Below are 15,664 nucleotides of genomic sequence, written 5' to 3' on the forward strand. Positions count from 1 at the left end.
GACGCCTGCGTATAGACTCTAGAAACTCCACAGGACTGCAGAGAATATTTTGATTCCTAAGTGCTTATAGATCCCAACTTTGGAAATGATTGCCTATGGTCTTCATAAGAAAGGTGCATATCTGAATTATGTGTAATGTTCTAAAAATAAAATCAGATACCTGGGTTCTATATCATACCAACTAATTTAAAATCTTTAGGAATGGGGTTTGGAAAGGAACAGTATTATCCATAAAAGTTCCCAAGGGATGCCAGTCTTATCCGTGCTGACCACTGGATACTTTCCTCAGTGGTAATATAGTTTAATGTTCTTTAAAAAAAAAAAAAAAAAGAAGAGATTGCTTCAGGATGAAGTAATGATGGGCCCATTTAGATCAGTGAGGCTACAGTTACAATTGAATGTATTTCCTGCTCTCCTGGGTTATGAGATCAGGTTGGTCTAAATATATGCATAGTGTTTGTTTAAAGTTTTTTTTTCCATAGGTATGTGTGTACAGATTTTGAAACTACTTGTCTTTCTGTCTGCCTCTTATATCATGGCAGTGGCTACATGCTATAAGAGTACAGGACTTCATGTTTCCTTCTTAGAAATTAATGGGCAAGAAAGGGACTAAGAAAGTTCTCTCTGTATCTGCTGTAGGAGAAACTGGCTCTAGAAAGGACAGGAATAGTCTAGAGAACAGTGATTAATCAGAAAGAACTTTTCCATAGTGACACAGTAAAACTGTAGGAATACTGGGATCTTTCATCTTCTTACGTCTATCTTGAAGTAATTCTTATGTTTAATAGAAGAAGAGGCTTAGAATTGAATCAGAGTATTTTAAACTATACTTTCTTAAGAAAATTAGCTTTTAAACATTTTGTAATCACTATTAGTCAAATTTATTTTATGTTTTATTTTATTATTTTTTTTGAAATAAAGTCTCAATGTGTCACCGTGAGTAGAGTGCTCTGGCATCACAGCTCACAGCAACCTCAAACTCTTGGGCTGCAGGGACTGTCTTGCCTCAGCCTCCCAAGTAGGTAGGACTGTAGACGCCTGCCACAACCCCCAGCTATTTTTTTGTTGTTGTTGTTGTCATTTATTGTTCGGCAGGCCCTGGCTGGTTCAACCTACTGGCCCTGCTGTGTGTGGCCGGCGCCCTAGCCACTGAGCTACAGGCACCAAGCCTATTAGTCAAATTTAGAGTGAATTATCTGCTTAGATAACTAGGTTAATATGGTTAAGAGTGACTATTTTCCTTATTTTTTTCTTTCTCTAACTAATGTAGGCATTTCAGTAGAACCATGGAGGAACTGGTTCATGATCTTGTCTCAGCACTGGAAGAGAGCTCGGAGCAAGCTCGAGGTGGATTTGCTGAAACAGGAGACCATTCTCGAAGTATATCTTGTCCTCTGAAACGTCAGGCAAGGAAGAGGCGAGGCAGAAAACGGAGGTCGTATAAAGTGCACCACCCGTGGGAGGCTGGTCACGGCTTGAGTGAAGGCTCGGATTCCAGTGTAGAAGAACCAAGCAAGGACTACAGAGAGAATCACAATAATAATAAAAAAGATCACAGTGACTCCGACGACCAAGTGTTAGTAGCAAAACGCAGGCCATCGTCAAACTTAAATAACAATGTTCGAGGGAAGAGGCCGCTATGGCACGAGTCTGACTTCGCTGTGGACAACCTCGGGAACAGAACCCTGCGCAGGAGAAGGAAGGTAAAGCGCATGGCCGTGGACCTCCCGCCAGACACGTCCAGCAAACGGGCCATGACCCAGCCGCCCGAAGGTTGTAGAGACCAGGACATGGACAGCGACAGAGCTTACCCATATCAAGACTTTACCAAGAATAAAGTTAAAAAAAGGAAGTTGAAAATAATTAGACAAGGACCCAAAGTCCAAGATGAAGGAGTAGTTTTAGAAAGTGAGGAAATAAGCCAGACCAATAAGGACAAAATGGAATATGAAGAGCAAAAGGTCTCAGATGAGCTCATGAGTGAAAGGTGACTTTTATATTCTCTAAATATAAAAATATTTGTCTGCAGTGTTTGTGGATGAATGTGTTTTATATTTTAACTAATTCTATTTTAAAATACTTATCAATTGTAATAATGGTAGTAATACTACTGTTTAACGACGTTATACTTCCTTATAATTTATGATTTTTTGCACTTAGCAAAATTACTTATTTGATTACACAAACCCTTTTGATTGTATTGTAATTACTTAATTTTCAGATACAAAGAGAAAAGGAAATGGACTTTCAGTGGAAAAGAATGTGCTTTTGAATAACGGTGTGTTTGTCATTCTTAGAATTGGACATAATTACTTATTTGTGTAATTGTAGAACTTTACCCTTTTGGCAAAAAAAAAAAAAAGTTTTAGCTTTTTAGAAGGTCACAATTCATTATCCTGATTGCTGAGAATCAGAAGTTTATACCACTTACACATGTATGTGGCTTGATATTTTATGTATAGCTTGCTAGGAATTCTGATTATAAAATTCAATTTATAGTCTAGAAGCACCTGCTTTTGTCAATAGAAAAATGATAAAAGGAATGAACCTTTGGCAGTTGGTCTAATCTGCCCATTCTAAAAAGAAGGTAACTACAATGATAATTATTAAGTACTCTTTGGCAGCATCAAAAGGTAAGTAACTATTTCTCTTTTATACCAACATGATGCTGCATAAAGGAAATGAGAAAGTGTTGACACCGTTCATCGTTTCAGACATGATTCCCTAAAACAAAATGCCACAGTGTGTGCAGGAAAAAAACACTCCTTAAACATGGTCTGGGGAAAAGTACATGATTTATAATTTGTAGAGTTAGGATCATTTTACTCATGTGAACTGTGGCAAGCTATGGAACTCTGTTTTTTTTCTTTTAAATATAATTACAGTTGTGAATGGGACCTGGTAAGACTTTATGGAAGGGTCCTTTTATTACACATGGCCTACTATTTGTATAATTCTTCTAAAGAAATAAAAATTAAAGTAAAAAGTATTTCAAGAAACCTTTGAAAAGTTTATGGTATCTGTTTTTCTTCCAAGAAAGTTGCCATTTGTAAACATGAATGAGAGTTATTTGTGTGCCAGCATTGGGCCACGGTAACTAAGGCCCACTCACTCTGACTTGAAAGTAATTACTTCCCTCAAATGCTGGGAGACTGGGTGGCCGCGGAGGTAACATACTACATTCTGGATTATTCTCAAGTAGATTACCTTCTTTCTAGATTGATTGTGCAAGGCCCTCCCTTTATTTTTTTCTAATTTAATGTTTTGAGACATCTACCCAGTAACAGAAATGAGATGAAACTCCTATTGTTCATTTTGTTTCATTGTAAAAAATATTTGAGTATCTCCTAGATAAAATCAGCCTACCCAGCTGTCAACAAACAACCCAGGGTTTGCAAAGAGCATGTTTTCACTCATGACTAAATCACTCTTTGATTTCAACCTATTCGTGTATCTGTTTTCTGTTGTCACTTAAAAGTTAGATGCAAATTCCTTCTGTGGGAAGATTGTTAAATGTTTACAATATTTTCCTAACAAGTGTAAATGTTTTTCAAGATGACTCCCTAAAGCTTTTCGGCTATAAAAAGCTGTGCATTTGCTCTTGAGTGGTAGGCCTGGCCTGCTCATGCAGACTGTCCTCAACAGCCTCATAGCCAGAGAACACATGATGAAAATGAAATGTGCTGCGGAGAAGGTGCTAGTGAGGGACGACTTCTCAAGGGACTGTGCTTTAAAGCAAGAACTAAGGCTTGTTCAGAAATTGGGAGAGTGACGAGGGGAGAGGGAACAACTTGTGCAAAGGCATGGGTTGTGAAACAATTGTGGTATATTCAGAAAAGTATATGTAGTTCATTTTCTCTAGAATATAAGCTGGCAGCTGAGGCTACAGCAGTAAATGTTTCCTGAAGTCGTATGTGCTATGGTGAATAGTTTGGATTACATCATTTTGCAATCATTGAGAAGTCAGTGAAGAATTTTTAGCAGTGAAGAAATTCAGATATACGTTTTTATCAAGATAATGTGATCTTGACAACAGTATTTTGTTTACCCCTGACTAACCTGCAGTGGATCCTTAAGTTGGAGGTGAGCTATGACCGTGGTAGTAGAGGAAAAGAAATGTTTGAGAGCAATTTTAAGACTGGGAATCAATGGGAGATTGGCTGACTGTATTTGGGAGGGTGAATGAGAAATAGGGCTCTACAGAAAATACAGGAAACTAACCGATTGGCACAAGTGATGCGTATTTGTTTACACACATTTGTTCAATAAGCATTTGTGGTCATTTGAATACTGCGCTGTAAAAGTCAGACCAGAAAAGTGGGAAGATGTTTTCTTAGAGATGAGCCATAATGATCATCAGCTGCTGAAAAGGAAAAGTCTTGTTTCTATTTAAGTTTTTGTTCTAATTTATAGAACAGAATTAGCAAGTAGATGATACTTGGAGCAACTACCTAGATATTAATGAAGGGAAATGTAAATAAGGAAGCAGGTTGTGTACATACAGGTACAAATCTCTCAAAGTAGGTGAAGGATCATTAAGGACTAAGAGCTGAGAGGGAATTCTGATTTCCTTATATCCTTCAGAGAGTGGGCAGGTGGAGAGAAATTAGAGAGGAGATAAGGGATGGGTGCGTTTCCCATCTTTCCGTCTCCATCTCTGGTCCTTCTGTTTATATCACTTAGAGAAAGAACATATAAACCGGAGGACCAGAGATGGACTTGGGAAGATGGGAGACCCACCCATGGAAAGCCTTGAAATCTAAATTTAATCCTGTAAGTATGAGGAAGTAATATTAGACTTTTAAATAAAAGACTATCAATGTGAGCCTGTGTGTATATGTGTGTGTATTCGTGTTTTTATCAACTATTTTCTTTGGAATACTTTTTAAATTTACAGAAAAATTGCAAGGATAGTTCAGAGGGTTTATAGATATCACATTCTCATATACCCTGAACCCAATTTCTCCCATTGTTAGTATCATACATACACTACTATGGTATATCTGTCACAATTAATGAACCAATGTTAATACATTTTATGTCCAAAAACACTGGGCCTAAGTGTTTTTTTTTAATTAAGATACTTTTTTCTATTAACATGTAGAACTCTGTACCCTGATGGATTTTATTAAAAAGGCACTGTAACCTATTTTAAAATATTTAAATGAATATTTAAGATTAAAATAGATGTAGATTTATATATGTAGATTTAAATCCACATATTCTTTCTAAATATAAAATATCATTTTCAGTTTTTGTTTGATTTAAAAAATAAAAATGAAGTATGAGAATTTATTTAGATTAAATTAAATTTATTAGAATTTCCTTTACTTTCATTTAGTGTCCTTTTCCTGCTCCAGGATATCATGACTTTGATTCAACCAGTTATATTTTGAAAAGATGTACGTGGCTACATATAGAATTTATTAGAAGGGGAAAATCTAAACTCAGAAGATCATGTTTAAAAAAAATCGCACATTGATACATAATCCTTCATCTGCAAATCCAAACTCTGAAAAGCTATGAAAAAATAATTTGTGTCCAGACTTAACATGCCTGTGCTTAATGTGGACAGTCATTTGTTTAATTATAAAAACATGTGTAAATATGTTTGTTCACAGAGTGCTATTCCAGGCTTTTTTGAGGTATTTTAGAATGTACTTTTCCAAAATTTGAATAATTCTGAATTTTAAATACATTTCTTAAATGTATTTCAAGGGTTTCAGCAGTATGTATAAGAGGTATGTATGAGGTCCTTTGAGTGGTGTTAATGGGGGAAAACTGGAAAAGAAAAAAAATTAGTTTGAACAGCTAAATAGCAGAAAGATAAAGTTTCTGAAGAATTTTTAGTACTTGGGCACTGCTGTGTGCAGAAGAGAATGTATGTTTGTAAGTAAAAAAAACAGTTTGATGCTCTTAGAAAATAGTGCTTTTTCATTACCAGTTGTATAAGGAACTTCATATCTTCACTTAGTCTGAAGAATGTAAAGAGGTCTAAATTCCGAATTACTTAGAAGAATGTGCCTTTTAACATATTCCTGCACCCTTTTTATTTTTTTTAAATCAAACAAAAACTGAAAATGATATTTTATATTTACAAAGAATATGTGGATTTAAATCTCATCTATAATTTTAATCTTAAACTTTCATTTAAATATTAATATAAAACCGGTTAAAGTTTCTTTTTAATAAAATCGATCAGGGTACAGAATTCTACATGTTAATGGATAAAGTATCTTAATTAAAAACAAAACACTTAGGCCTGGTGCCGTGGCTCATGCCTATAATCCTAGCATTCTGGGAGGCAGAAGTGGGCAGATTGCTTGAGCTCAGGAGTTCCAGACCAGCCTGAGCAAGAGCAAGACTCCCATCTCTAAAAAATATTCAGGCTTTGTGGCAGGCACCTATAGTCCCAGCTTCTCTGGAGGTTGAACCCGGGAGGTTATGGGCCGTGATGGCAGAGCACTCTCCCCAGAGTGACAAAGTACTCCTCTATCTCAAAAAAAGGAACAAAAATGAAAAACACACCAAAAACAAAAAACGTAGGGCTGTTTCCTGATTGGTTAAATTAAGAATTATAGTAAAAAGAAAATACATGAGAATTTTTAAAGAACATTATTGAGTTTTCTTCAGGTCTTTAGAAGCTAGAATCTCTTGGTATTTTAAACTAAGTAGACTATCATATAAGAATTTCTTCTATTAGACCTAATAGTGACAATTTGTTTATGTTAGTCAAGTATCTGCTAATTTGTTTTAATTTGTATGTTAAATTTGATTCTGAATCATACTGTAGAACTTGTGTGTAAGTAATGAGAACCTGTGTTGTTTTTGCATACTCCCTCCTTAATATCCATTGTTTTTGCTCAGTGACCCTACTTTCGGGGCGAGGGCGCGCATTAGGTGCATGTTTTACTTTGATTTAGTGGATTGTCATCATTGTAAACTTTGATTTAGTGGATTGTCATCATTGTAAACTTTGATTTAGTGGATTGTCATCATTGTAAACTTTTTTCTTTCTTGCAAAGTCATAGAGTTGTGAATTCTCAAGTAATATCTTTTCCAGAATATTTGCAAATATGGTTATGCAAAGTAATTTCATCCCAGTCCCCTGTATTTCATGTGCTGAAGAAAGGCTTAACCTGCTTTTGATTGAGACTTTTCCTATTTTACTGAGCAGTGGTGTTCCAGGCTCAAGCTGAATTGCATGGCATAAGAAAGGAGTAGTAAGCATTTGATGAAAGCAGATAATAAAATGCATCAGTTGTGTCAGCACCTCGTTGCAGTCACATCTGGCTTACTGTCAGGGGCCTATTAGATTCCTGTGGTTTTATGTGCCAAAAATAATACGCTCTGTAGTTAATGGAACCAGGATATTTGCAGTTTGATTAAAAAAAATCATCTTATTTTCTTTCAGATCTTTGTCAGTCTTAAGTTCTGTCTCTGAGCTGCCATGTCTCTAAAATTTTACGACTGAGAGATCAATTGTTCTTTTGATCTGTTTCTTTCTTTTTCCTTATTACAGTGATTCCAGCAGTCTCAGCAGCACTGATGCTGGTTTGTTTACCAATGATGAGGGAAGACAAGGTACTGAAATTCTGTATTTTTCTCTCTTTGGAAAAATGTCTTCATTTTAAAGTTATGCGTCTTACTGGTTATTTCATAAATTGACTGCAATCCATTTACCTTATACACCGTACTTAGTGGACTAGGGTTTAGTATTATAGAAGCAGGTAAGCATTTTTTTTTACATGCTATGGAAGGTGTCCTGTCTCATGACCTAAAGTAATTCATTATCCCCAAAAGCTAGTATATACAACTATTAAAGAAGGATTATCTTCGTCTTCAAGAGCTTTACATACCTTTTCAGTTTTATCTCTTAACAAATTTGAAAGACACTGGTTCTCATTCTCTACCTGATTCCAAATGCATTTAAAACTGTTTTAAGCATTCATAAAGGAGGATTTGCAAGTCATTTGTCATTTTTATTCAGCTGTGACATTCATTCATTCTATCCAGTTTGTAAGTAATTAGATGATTTTCATGAATTCAGTATTGTAAACTATTATACAGAAATGTCTTACAACTTACATGTTCCATCTTTGCAACTTCTGAAGCTTTTCACACTTTAACATGGCAGTATTTTGAGTCTATTAAATATATGAAAATCGCAGTGAGGGGGCAGGATTAATCTATAATTGGATTAATTTCATTTAGTCACATCTCCTCAAATTGTTTCCTCTTTTACACACCATACAAATCATGAAAATAAGCTAATAGATGGAAATTCCTATCACAAATGTTATCTTCCTTTCTTAAGAATACATTAGAGGAAATAAGGCCAAAAAACGATATCTTTATTATTCTCAATTATAAATTAATTTAATGATGTTATTAAAAAATAACAAAGTATAAACAAAGTAATAGCTGCCCACACTTTTTATTAGTCTGTCCATCTTCTTGGCATTATGAGTAAGGTCAATTAAATGATCATTCTTTATTTCTTACTTATAAACCATTTGTTCCAGATAAATGGTTATAACTGAAATACCATAGACTTTTTAAATTGAGACTTTGTCTAAATATAGAATGCTGGGGCTGAAAGTGAGTTTAAACTACCTTCATAATAGTATATCTAAGTTCTTGTGAAAATATAGATCTTTACTCAAGATTATATTATAAATGTTGATATTGGTAAGAATGAAAAAAAACTTAAAAAAAAATAACTTTTGACAAGCCGTCATTTTTTAAAAGCTTTGAGTGGCTTAGACTTATATGCTAGCATTTATTATGAATTTACTATCGTTCACATTGCTAAGTGCTTTTCTTACATTTTATTTAAATTAACTAATTTTTAATAAATTCAATGAGGATTCTCATTTTTTTAAATGAAGAAACTGATCCTAATAATGTTGAAGTAATTTCCCCAGTGTTAGAAAACACTAGAATTCGAATTGGTCTGTCTGACTTTAGAGCCCAAGTTTGTAATAAATAGCCATGTGATTTCCCTATTAAGAATAAAGATGTATATCACATCAAAAATAAAATAACTCCATTTTCTATATTAGAGATAGATCTCAGATACAGTCAGTTTCAAGTGACTCTCTTGTTTTTTTCTTATACTGAAACCTGATCTATGAAATTTTAATATAACTCTCAGTAAAAATACTAATATTTAAGTGCTATAATTTGTGCTTTTTTAAAAACTTAGTTTTTAACAATTCCTCAATTGAAACAAGGTGATGACTGTAGTTGTCCAAGTATCTTTAATTTTTCACTCATGCTTAATTTGAAATACAGCTGTTTCCCATAAAAGTATTTTTAATTGACGCTTAAGGCTTTTTTGATAGTTTTCCTTTAAAAATGTATGTAGAATAGGACTTGGGAAATCAGAAATCTCTTCCCTAAAAGTGTATAGCAGTTGTGATGACCCTTTTAGAAACTTGAATTAATGATAACTTCTAAGAATCATGGGGAGAAGACTTTAACGAATCTCAGATCATATTCAAAATGCTATTTGTTTTTTATTTTTAAAAATCCTCTGGTTTATTCTATAGTTCTGTCTTTTATACAGCTGTTTACAATTCCTTTCTTGGAAAAAACAAAATATTGATTGTGCCAATGGCACATTTTGAACTGAATTTTAAATTGATCATTAATTATCCTATGGTTTCATTCATATATGTTCCCAAAAGTCAAAATTACTGAATAGTGATTGTATTTTAAAAATACCCCACTTGTTGTAGTTTGGTATATTTTCTTCATAAAGTCTGTGGTATTGTCACTTTTCATTTAAAATCAACTTTTTCAACACTATTTCTTAATGAGCTTAATTTGATTAATTTCACTTAGTCACATCTGTCCATGATTGTTTCTCCTTTCACACTTCATACAAATCACGAAATTAAGCCAATTATATACCACTATCAGCTGCAAAGAAAGGATTCCACAGCTTTATACCTTTTAACTACTGGTGGGAGATTAAGACTTGCTTTTTCTCTCTTTTTTTTTTTTTTGCTGTTTTTTGGCCAGGGCTGGGTTTGAACCCACCACTTCCAGCATATGGGGTCGGCGCCCGACTCCTTTGCGCCACAGGCACCACCTGCCTTGTTTTTTCTTAATATGGAAAGAGTAGTAACTTTAAATGGATTTCCATACAGTTTTGTGAAAGGATTAAACAGTTAATTATTTTTCATTTTCATTTTTCATATTTAAAATTGGTTCTAGGCCACGCATGGTGGCTCATGCCTGTAATTCTAGCACTCTGAGAGGCTGAGGCAGGTGGATTGCTTGAGCGCAGGAGTTCAAGACCAGCCTTAGCAAGAGTGAAACTCCATCTCTACTAAAGAAAGAAAAAAAATCCTAGCTAGGCATGGTGGTGCATGCTTGTAGTCCCAGCTACTTGGAAGGCTGAAGCAAGAGGATTGCTTGGGCCCAAGAATTTGAGGTTGTTGTGAGCTAGGGTGACAGAGTAAGACACTATCTCAAAATAGAATAAATAAAATAGGTCCTAGACATAACATTTTGTGGTTTGTTGATGGCAGTGCTTGTCATAGTGTTAGAGAACATTTCTTAAGTGCTGGTGCGGTATAGAAGTAAAAAGTTTTCTTTTTAGATTATATGTACAGTTACCAGATACAATACAGGATTCTCAGTTAATTTGAATTTTAAATAAATAGCAAATAATTTTTTAGTACAAGTTTGTCCCTTGCAGTACCCTAAAAATGTAATATACTACATAATTATATTAAAATTCTTTCATCTGCAATTCAAATTCAAAATTAACTACTGTCCTATATTTTTATTATTTGACGACACTAACTATGTATTTGAATGGTGAAACTGAATCTTTGGGTGATTTCTTGTTTTTGCACAGGTGACGATGAGCAGAGTGACTGGTTCTACGAAAAGGAATCAGGTGGAGCATGTGGTATCACTGGAGTCGTGCCCTGGTGGGAGAAGGAAGATCCTACTGAACTAGACAAAAATTTACCAGATCCCGTCTTTGAAAGTATCTTAACTGGTTCTTTTCCACTTATGTCACATCAGGGCAGAAGAGGTCAGTAGCACTGCCTATAACTGTTGGATACAGTGGACTTATGGTCACTCTATAAATAGTATTCAAAGAGGATAGATTAAAATAGAAATTAGAGAATAAATAAAACACAAAAGGCTATAAAGAAATATGTTGACTACAGATTTAGTTACTATATTTATCATGCTTTCAAGTTATTAGAAAAATTGACTTGCATTCTTGCTAGGCCCATTGTGAAAATCTGAATTGGGAGAAAAGAAATGCCTTGAATACCACTCTAGTGCAGTGGTTCTCAACCTTCCTAATGCCACGAGCTTTTAACACAGTTCCTGTGGGTCGCAACCCACAGGTTGAGAACCGCTGATCTAGTGCTTAAACACTGAGTAATTAGCTAGGCATTACTTTTCTGTTAAGTGTGAGTTCTGTGTTTTCCCCAATAGTAGTCATCACGTTCTGCCCCCACCACCAGCTTACTTTTAATTCTCTATTGACATGGGATCTTTTTTTTCTATGCCCTAATGATCATAGAATCTTCTAAATTGAATACTTCGATTTTTCAGGTTTCCAAGCTAGACTCAGTCGCCTTCATGGAATGCCTTCAAACAATATTAAAAAATCTGGAGGGACTCCAACTACAATGGTAGGCATGCTTTTTTTAGTTGTTTGTTTGTTTAATTGTCATGTTTGGAAATGTTTCCATTTCTATGGAATAAAAAGCCACATCCTCATCCTTCATTCATATTCTAATGTTATACTTAAAAATAATCCATTTTTTTGTAGGCTCCAAACTGGACCAGTGAGATTCCCCTATAAACAAAATATTCTAATGCTAATAAATTAGTTACGTTTTGAACATCTGGGGAATGACATTCGAGGGAACCTGGCTCCTGTCCTCTTCCCTGGAGGAATATCATTGAAGTGAGAGCCTCTTTGATGAAAAGATGGGGCTGTTTTTGCTGGAGGACTGGTATTCTTCCTTTTAGTCAGAAGTGAACCTGATTGGGGAGGTTTTCTAGGGATTTAGACTGGCCCAGGGTGGATAGAAACTACTGTAAAATTTATATATTTTTCTTTTATAATTTTTTTTTTACATTGAACCCATTTATGTATTATTTGCTTTGCCAAAACGCCAACAAAACTTAGACAATTAAAAGCTTCCAGATTTAACCTAAGTATTCCTTAATGTTTTATTGTGACTGGCTAAGAATTCATTTTTACATATCTGACTGTTGTAAATAAAAATCGTGATGCATTGACATTTATGGTTCATTTTTAGGGAAATCTTATATAACCAGCATCATTTAAAATATTTGCATTTTACTCAGGGTATTTTAACAAGGGCTAAGATGAGTAGTAGGTAAGGTTGATAATCTTGCTAACATTTGTATTTTGTTCAGTTTCCTTTCTACTTGGATAATCTGCTCTGTAATGCAAACTCATTGTATTTGATAGTGTAGTTTTCATTGTACTACAAAACCCATACTAGTTCTACACTAGCCACAGTGATAACTAGTCTGCACAAGTAGAATCATTTACCTTTAAAATTATTGCCTTCGTTTGATACCTGAAACAAATCACAATTATTATTTTGGCTTAGTGCTTAATGAAATCATGTGAAAGCTGATATTTTAACAAATACTGTGTGATTCTGAATTATACTGTCATGTTTCAAAGTGAGAGCTGCTTGTGTATCCTTAGAATGGCAGACCATACATGTCACTGTGAGTGTCAGAAATACTTGCATGAGCTCATTTTCACCAAGCAGGGGGGAAAAAATGTAATGTTTCTGTTGATATAATTTAGACAGTATTCTAGTTCAGGCCATTGATATCTTCAAAATGGTTATATTATAATAATTAATATTTTTATTAAGCTTCGATAATTGATGAAAACAATGTGATTTGCTACATGTGTTTTTATATTATTATATGGATTGTTATTTCACCATTTATTGGCTAACTTAAATATGATTGGAAAAGAAACTGAAAGTTACCATTGCCTTTATCTAAAGGTGTTACAGTCTGAAAGACTTCAAGGAACGCATCCAGCAGGAATTTCCTTTTAGATTACTTGTCTAAACTGGAGAGATTAAAAATGTAAAGTACAACTTTGAGTCTCTTTACCTTTGCATATTTAAAGTGATATTTAAAGGTACAACAATGTGGTATTGGTAATTGTAAGTACACTTCTTTATGCTATGTCTTTGGAGTGAAAAGTCATGGTTTTGTTCTGAATTTTATAAATGCTTTTATTTCTTGTAATGACTGTCTTTTAGATCTGAATAAGTCTCTTTGAAACCTTGGCCTGTGAACTTTGCCTTACCGATCATGAATCTAGATGAATGCTATCTAGTTCTTGTTCAGTTTTACCTATTTTTATTTTTGGTTCACTGCTTGCTTGAGCATAGCTGGGATTTGTAGCCCATTTTCTAGGCTTATTGCAATCTCACTGTGGTATTTTATAGAAGCTATTACAACTGATAGGCGAGCTTCATGGTATTGATGATACATGGCTTAACCATACTAAAAGCTGCCTTCCCTCTCTAAATTGTGAAAAGGTGATTAAGTTTCACTTGATGGAGATATACTATTTATGTGTGTTTATCACAGAACTAGTGCAGTAGGCCATGAACTGCTTTTCTGGTCTGCATTTTTGTATTCAAAATTTTACTGAAGACAATGGACTTCTTCAGGTCTTCTTTCTTTCAACCCTGAATTGTCCTTGTTTGGATTTTGAAGTACTATAATTTGTTTTTTTTTTTTTTCAATAAAGTCTCTGACTTGGGCAAGAAAGGTAAGAGTTCCAGTTTATGCTGATATTTTTCTAATTTTTTATGCTAAGTTTTTGCTGATGCTTGTACTGTTCATAATGTACAGAACTATCTAGTTTTAAAAATTATAATTTCATACAACAGTCATCTTTGAACAGTACCCATGACATCTGGTAATAAGAAATGAAATTTAATTACCTTAGACTTTCACACTGGAAAGCCAGATTGCTTTTAAGAAAGATTAATTTTTTGAGCAAAGTCAAACACATGTATCTGCAACCCATTAAACAGAATGGCAACAAAGGGTTTCTTAAGCAGATGAGTGATGACTGCACAAAGAGAATGATGTAGTATTTTCAAAGGAGATGACAGAAGGGGGATCTTTCACTGAAATGTCAATGTGAACATTCTGTAGAGGAAATTTTTCAGTTCTGTTACTATTGATTCTTGTTTTTCTTCATAGTTGTGGTCTATGAATTGCCATGAATGCTGAACTGGGGAATACTGAACTATTGCGCCTAAGAGAAAGATAGGGTAGATTTCAGTGAGCCCTGGGTCGCGTTTTATCAACTGATGAATACATAACCTTGTTTTAGGTATGTTTATGTTTAAAGGCATTTAATATACCTGGGGTGCCAAAAAAAGGTATACCCATTTGAAGAGATCTTATTGGAAGTAAAATTGATCATTCCCCAAAAGTGTATGAATTGCAGGTAAAATCAATGTGCACAGCATGTCTAGGTACACTTGACCAGTAATGGTACCTTCCGTGCACTTTGAAAACTAATATGTAGATACCATCATTTAAAATGTGTATACTTTTGGGGATACCCTCTGTATACTGTTAATTCATTAACATTGAACTCACAGCCAATAGCACTATAACTCATGCCTGAACAAAGCTTATCTAACCAATGCGTGTTCTCCATAAGGCAGTCTTCTTGTGCTTAGGAGCACTACATAGGACTTCTCAACAGTATACTTGGGGGCCACTTAAAACAATGAAAAATCACCAACAAAAAGCAAAAGATGCAGAAAATCTGGCGCTAAATAGACCAAATAGACCACAGAAAGGTTACTTGCTTACAGTGTGAAAACTGAAACAAGAGGGCAGAGTCATCTTGTTGACCTTAACTAAGAATGTACATGTACGTTAGGCAACTCAAAATTTCAGTGCTGTGCACATGTTTCTGAATGATTGCAAAAGTCAGAAAGCATGAGTATTGATTTAGGGATTCGGCACAAACATATTTTAGCAAGTAGACAAACTTGTGAATATGGAATTCACAAACAGGAGTAAGGTCGACAATAGTTTTGTAGAGAGCAAAGTGACATTGTAAAAAATTTACAAATTTTGAAGACAGGCCTTTGTGAATCCACCCTCTGGTTTTTGTTTTTACTTATAATTACATTTTAAACCTCATTTTCTCCTTTTGTTAAATACAGACAATACCTTTACTATTGTCAAGTTTAAATGAGATTGTATGTACATAATGGGCCTACATATATTAAATAATGATAGATATTATTGGATATTTACACAATAACTGGTGACTTGGAGAATGTATCATGGGTCATATGCAGAATTTTAGATTTTAACCTTTTCTATTCATATCTTACATATAATTTCCCTTTGCCTTTAATATTTAAAGTACTTTATATTGTAGCCTTATATGTTTGTTTTATTCCTCATTTATAATATTTGAACTGTCTCTGTCTTTAATATAGTCTGTGAAGAATGGTTTCAAATGAATTTTAGACTGACAACCACTGAACTAAGTCTCAAGACTTAATTACGAACTGAGAAAATCCTCTAAATTCTTCTCCTGGCCATGCCACCTCCTCCACCCCCATCACTAAGC

General features: G+C 34.4%; 1 protein-coding gene across 2 annotated transcripts in view; it reads left to right on the forward strand.

Moving 5' to 3' along the window:
* GPATCH2 (G-patch domain containing 2) overlaps nt 1–15,664 on the forward strand; it is a 191,419-nt gene that overhangs the window by 9,275 nt on the left and 166,480 nt on the right. Inside the window, exons 2-6 of one of the 2 annotated variants that reach the window (XM_053606809.1) lie at nt 1,271–1,987; nt 7,523–7,584; nt 10,874–11,056; nt 11,593–11,672; nt 11,813–13,829. In XM_053606809.1, the coding sequence (XP_053462784.1) occupies nt 1,271–1,987; nt 7,523–7,584; nt 10,874–11,056; nt 11,593–11,672; nt 11,813–11,845 (1,075 nt within the window). In that variant the 3' untranslated portion in view covers nt 11,846–13,829. Of the gene's footprint in view, nt 1–1,270; nt 1,988–7,522; nt 7,585–10,873; nt 11,057–11,592; nt 11,673–11,812; nt 13,830–15,664 lie in introns of those variants that run through there. The other variant, XM_053606808.1, reaches the window with a different exon arrangement.

This window comes from Nycticebus coucang, chromosome 10 (genome assembly GCF_027406575.1).
Source record: "Nycticebus coucang isolate mNycCou1 chromosome 10, mNycCou1.pri, whole genome shotgun sequence".
Classification (NCBI taxonomy): domain Eukaryota; kingdom Metazoa; phylum Chordata; class Mammalia; order Primates; family Lorisidae; genus Nycticebus; species Nycticebus coucang.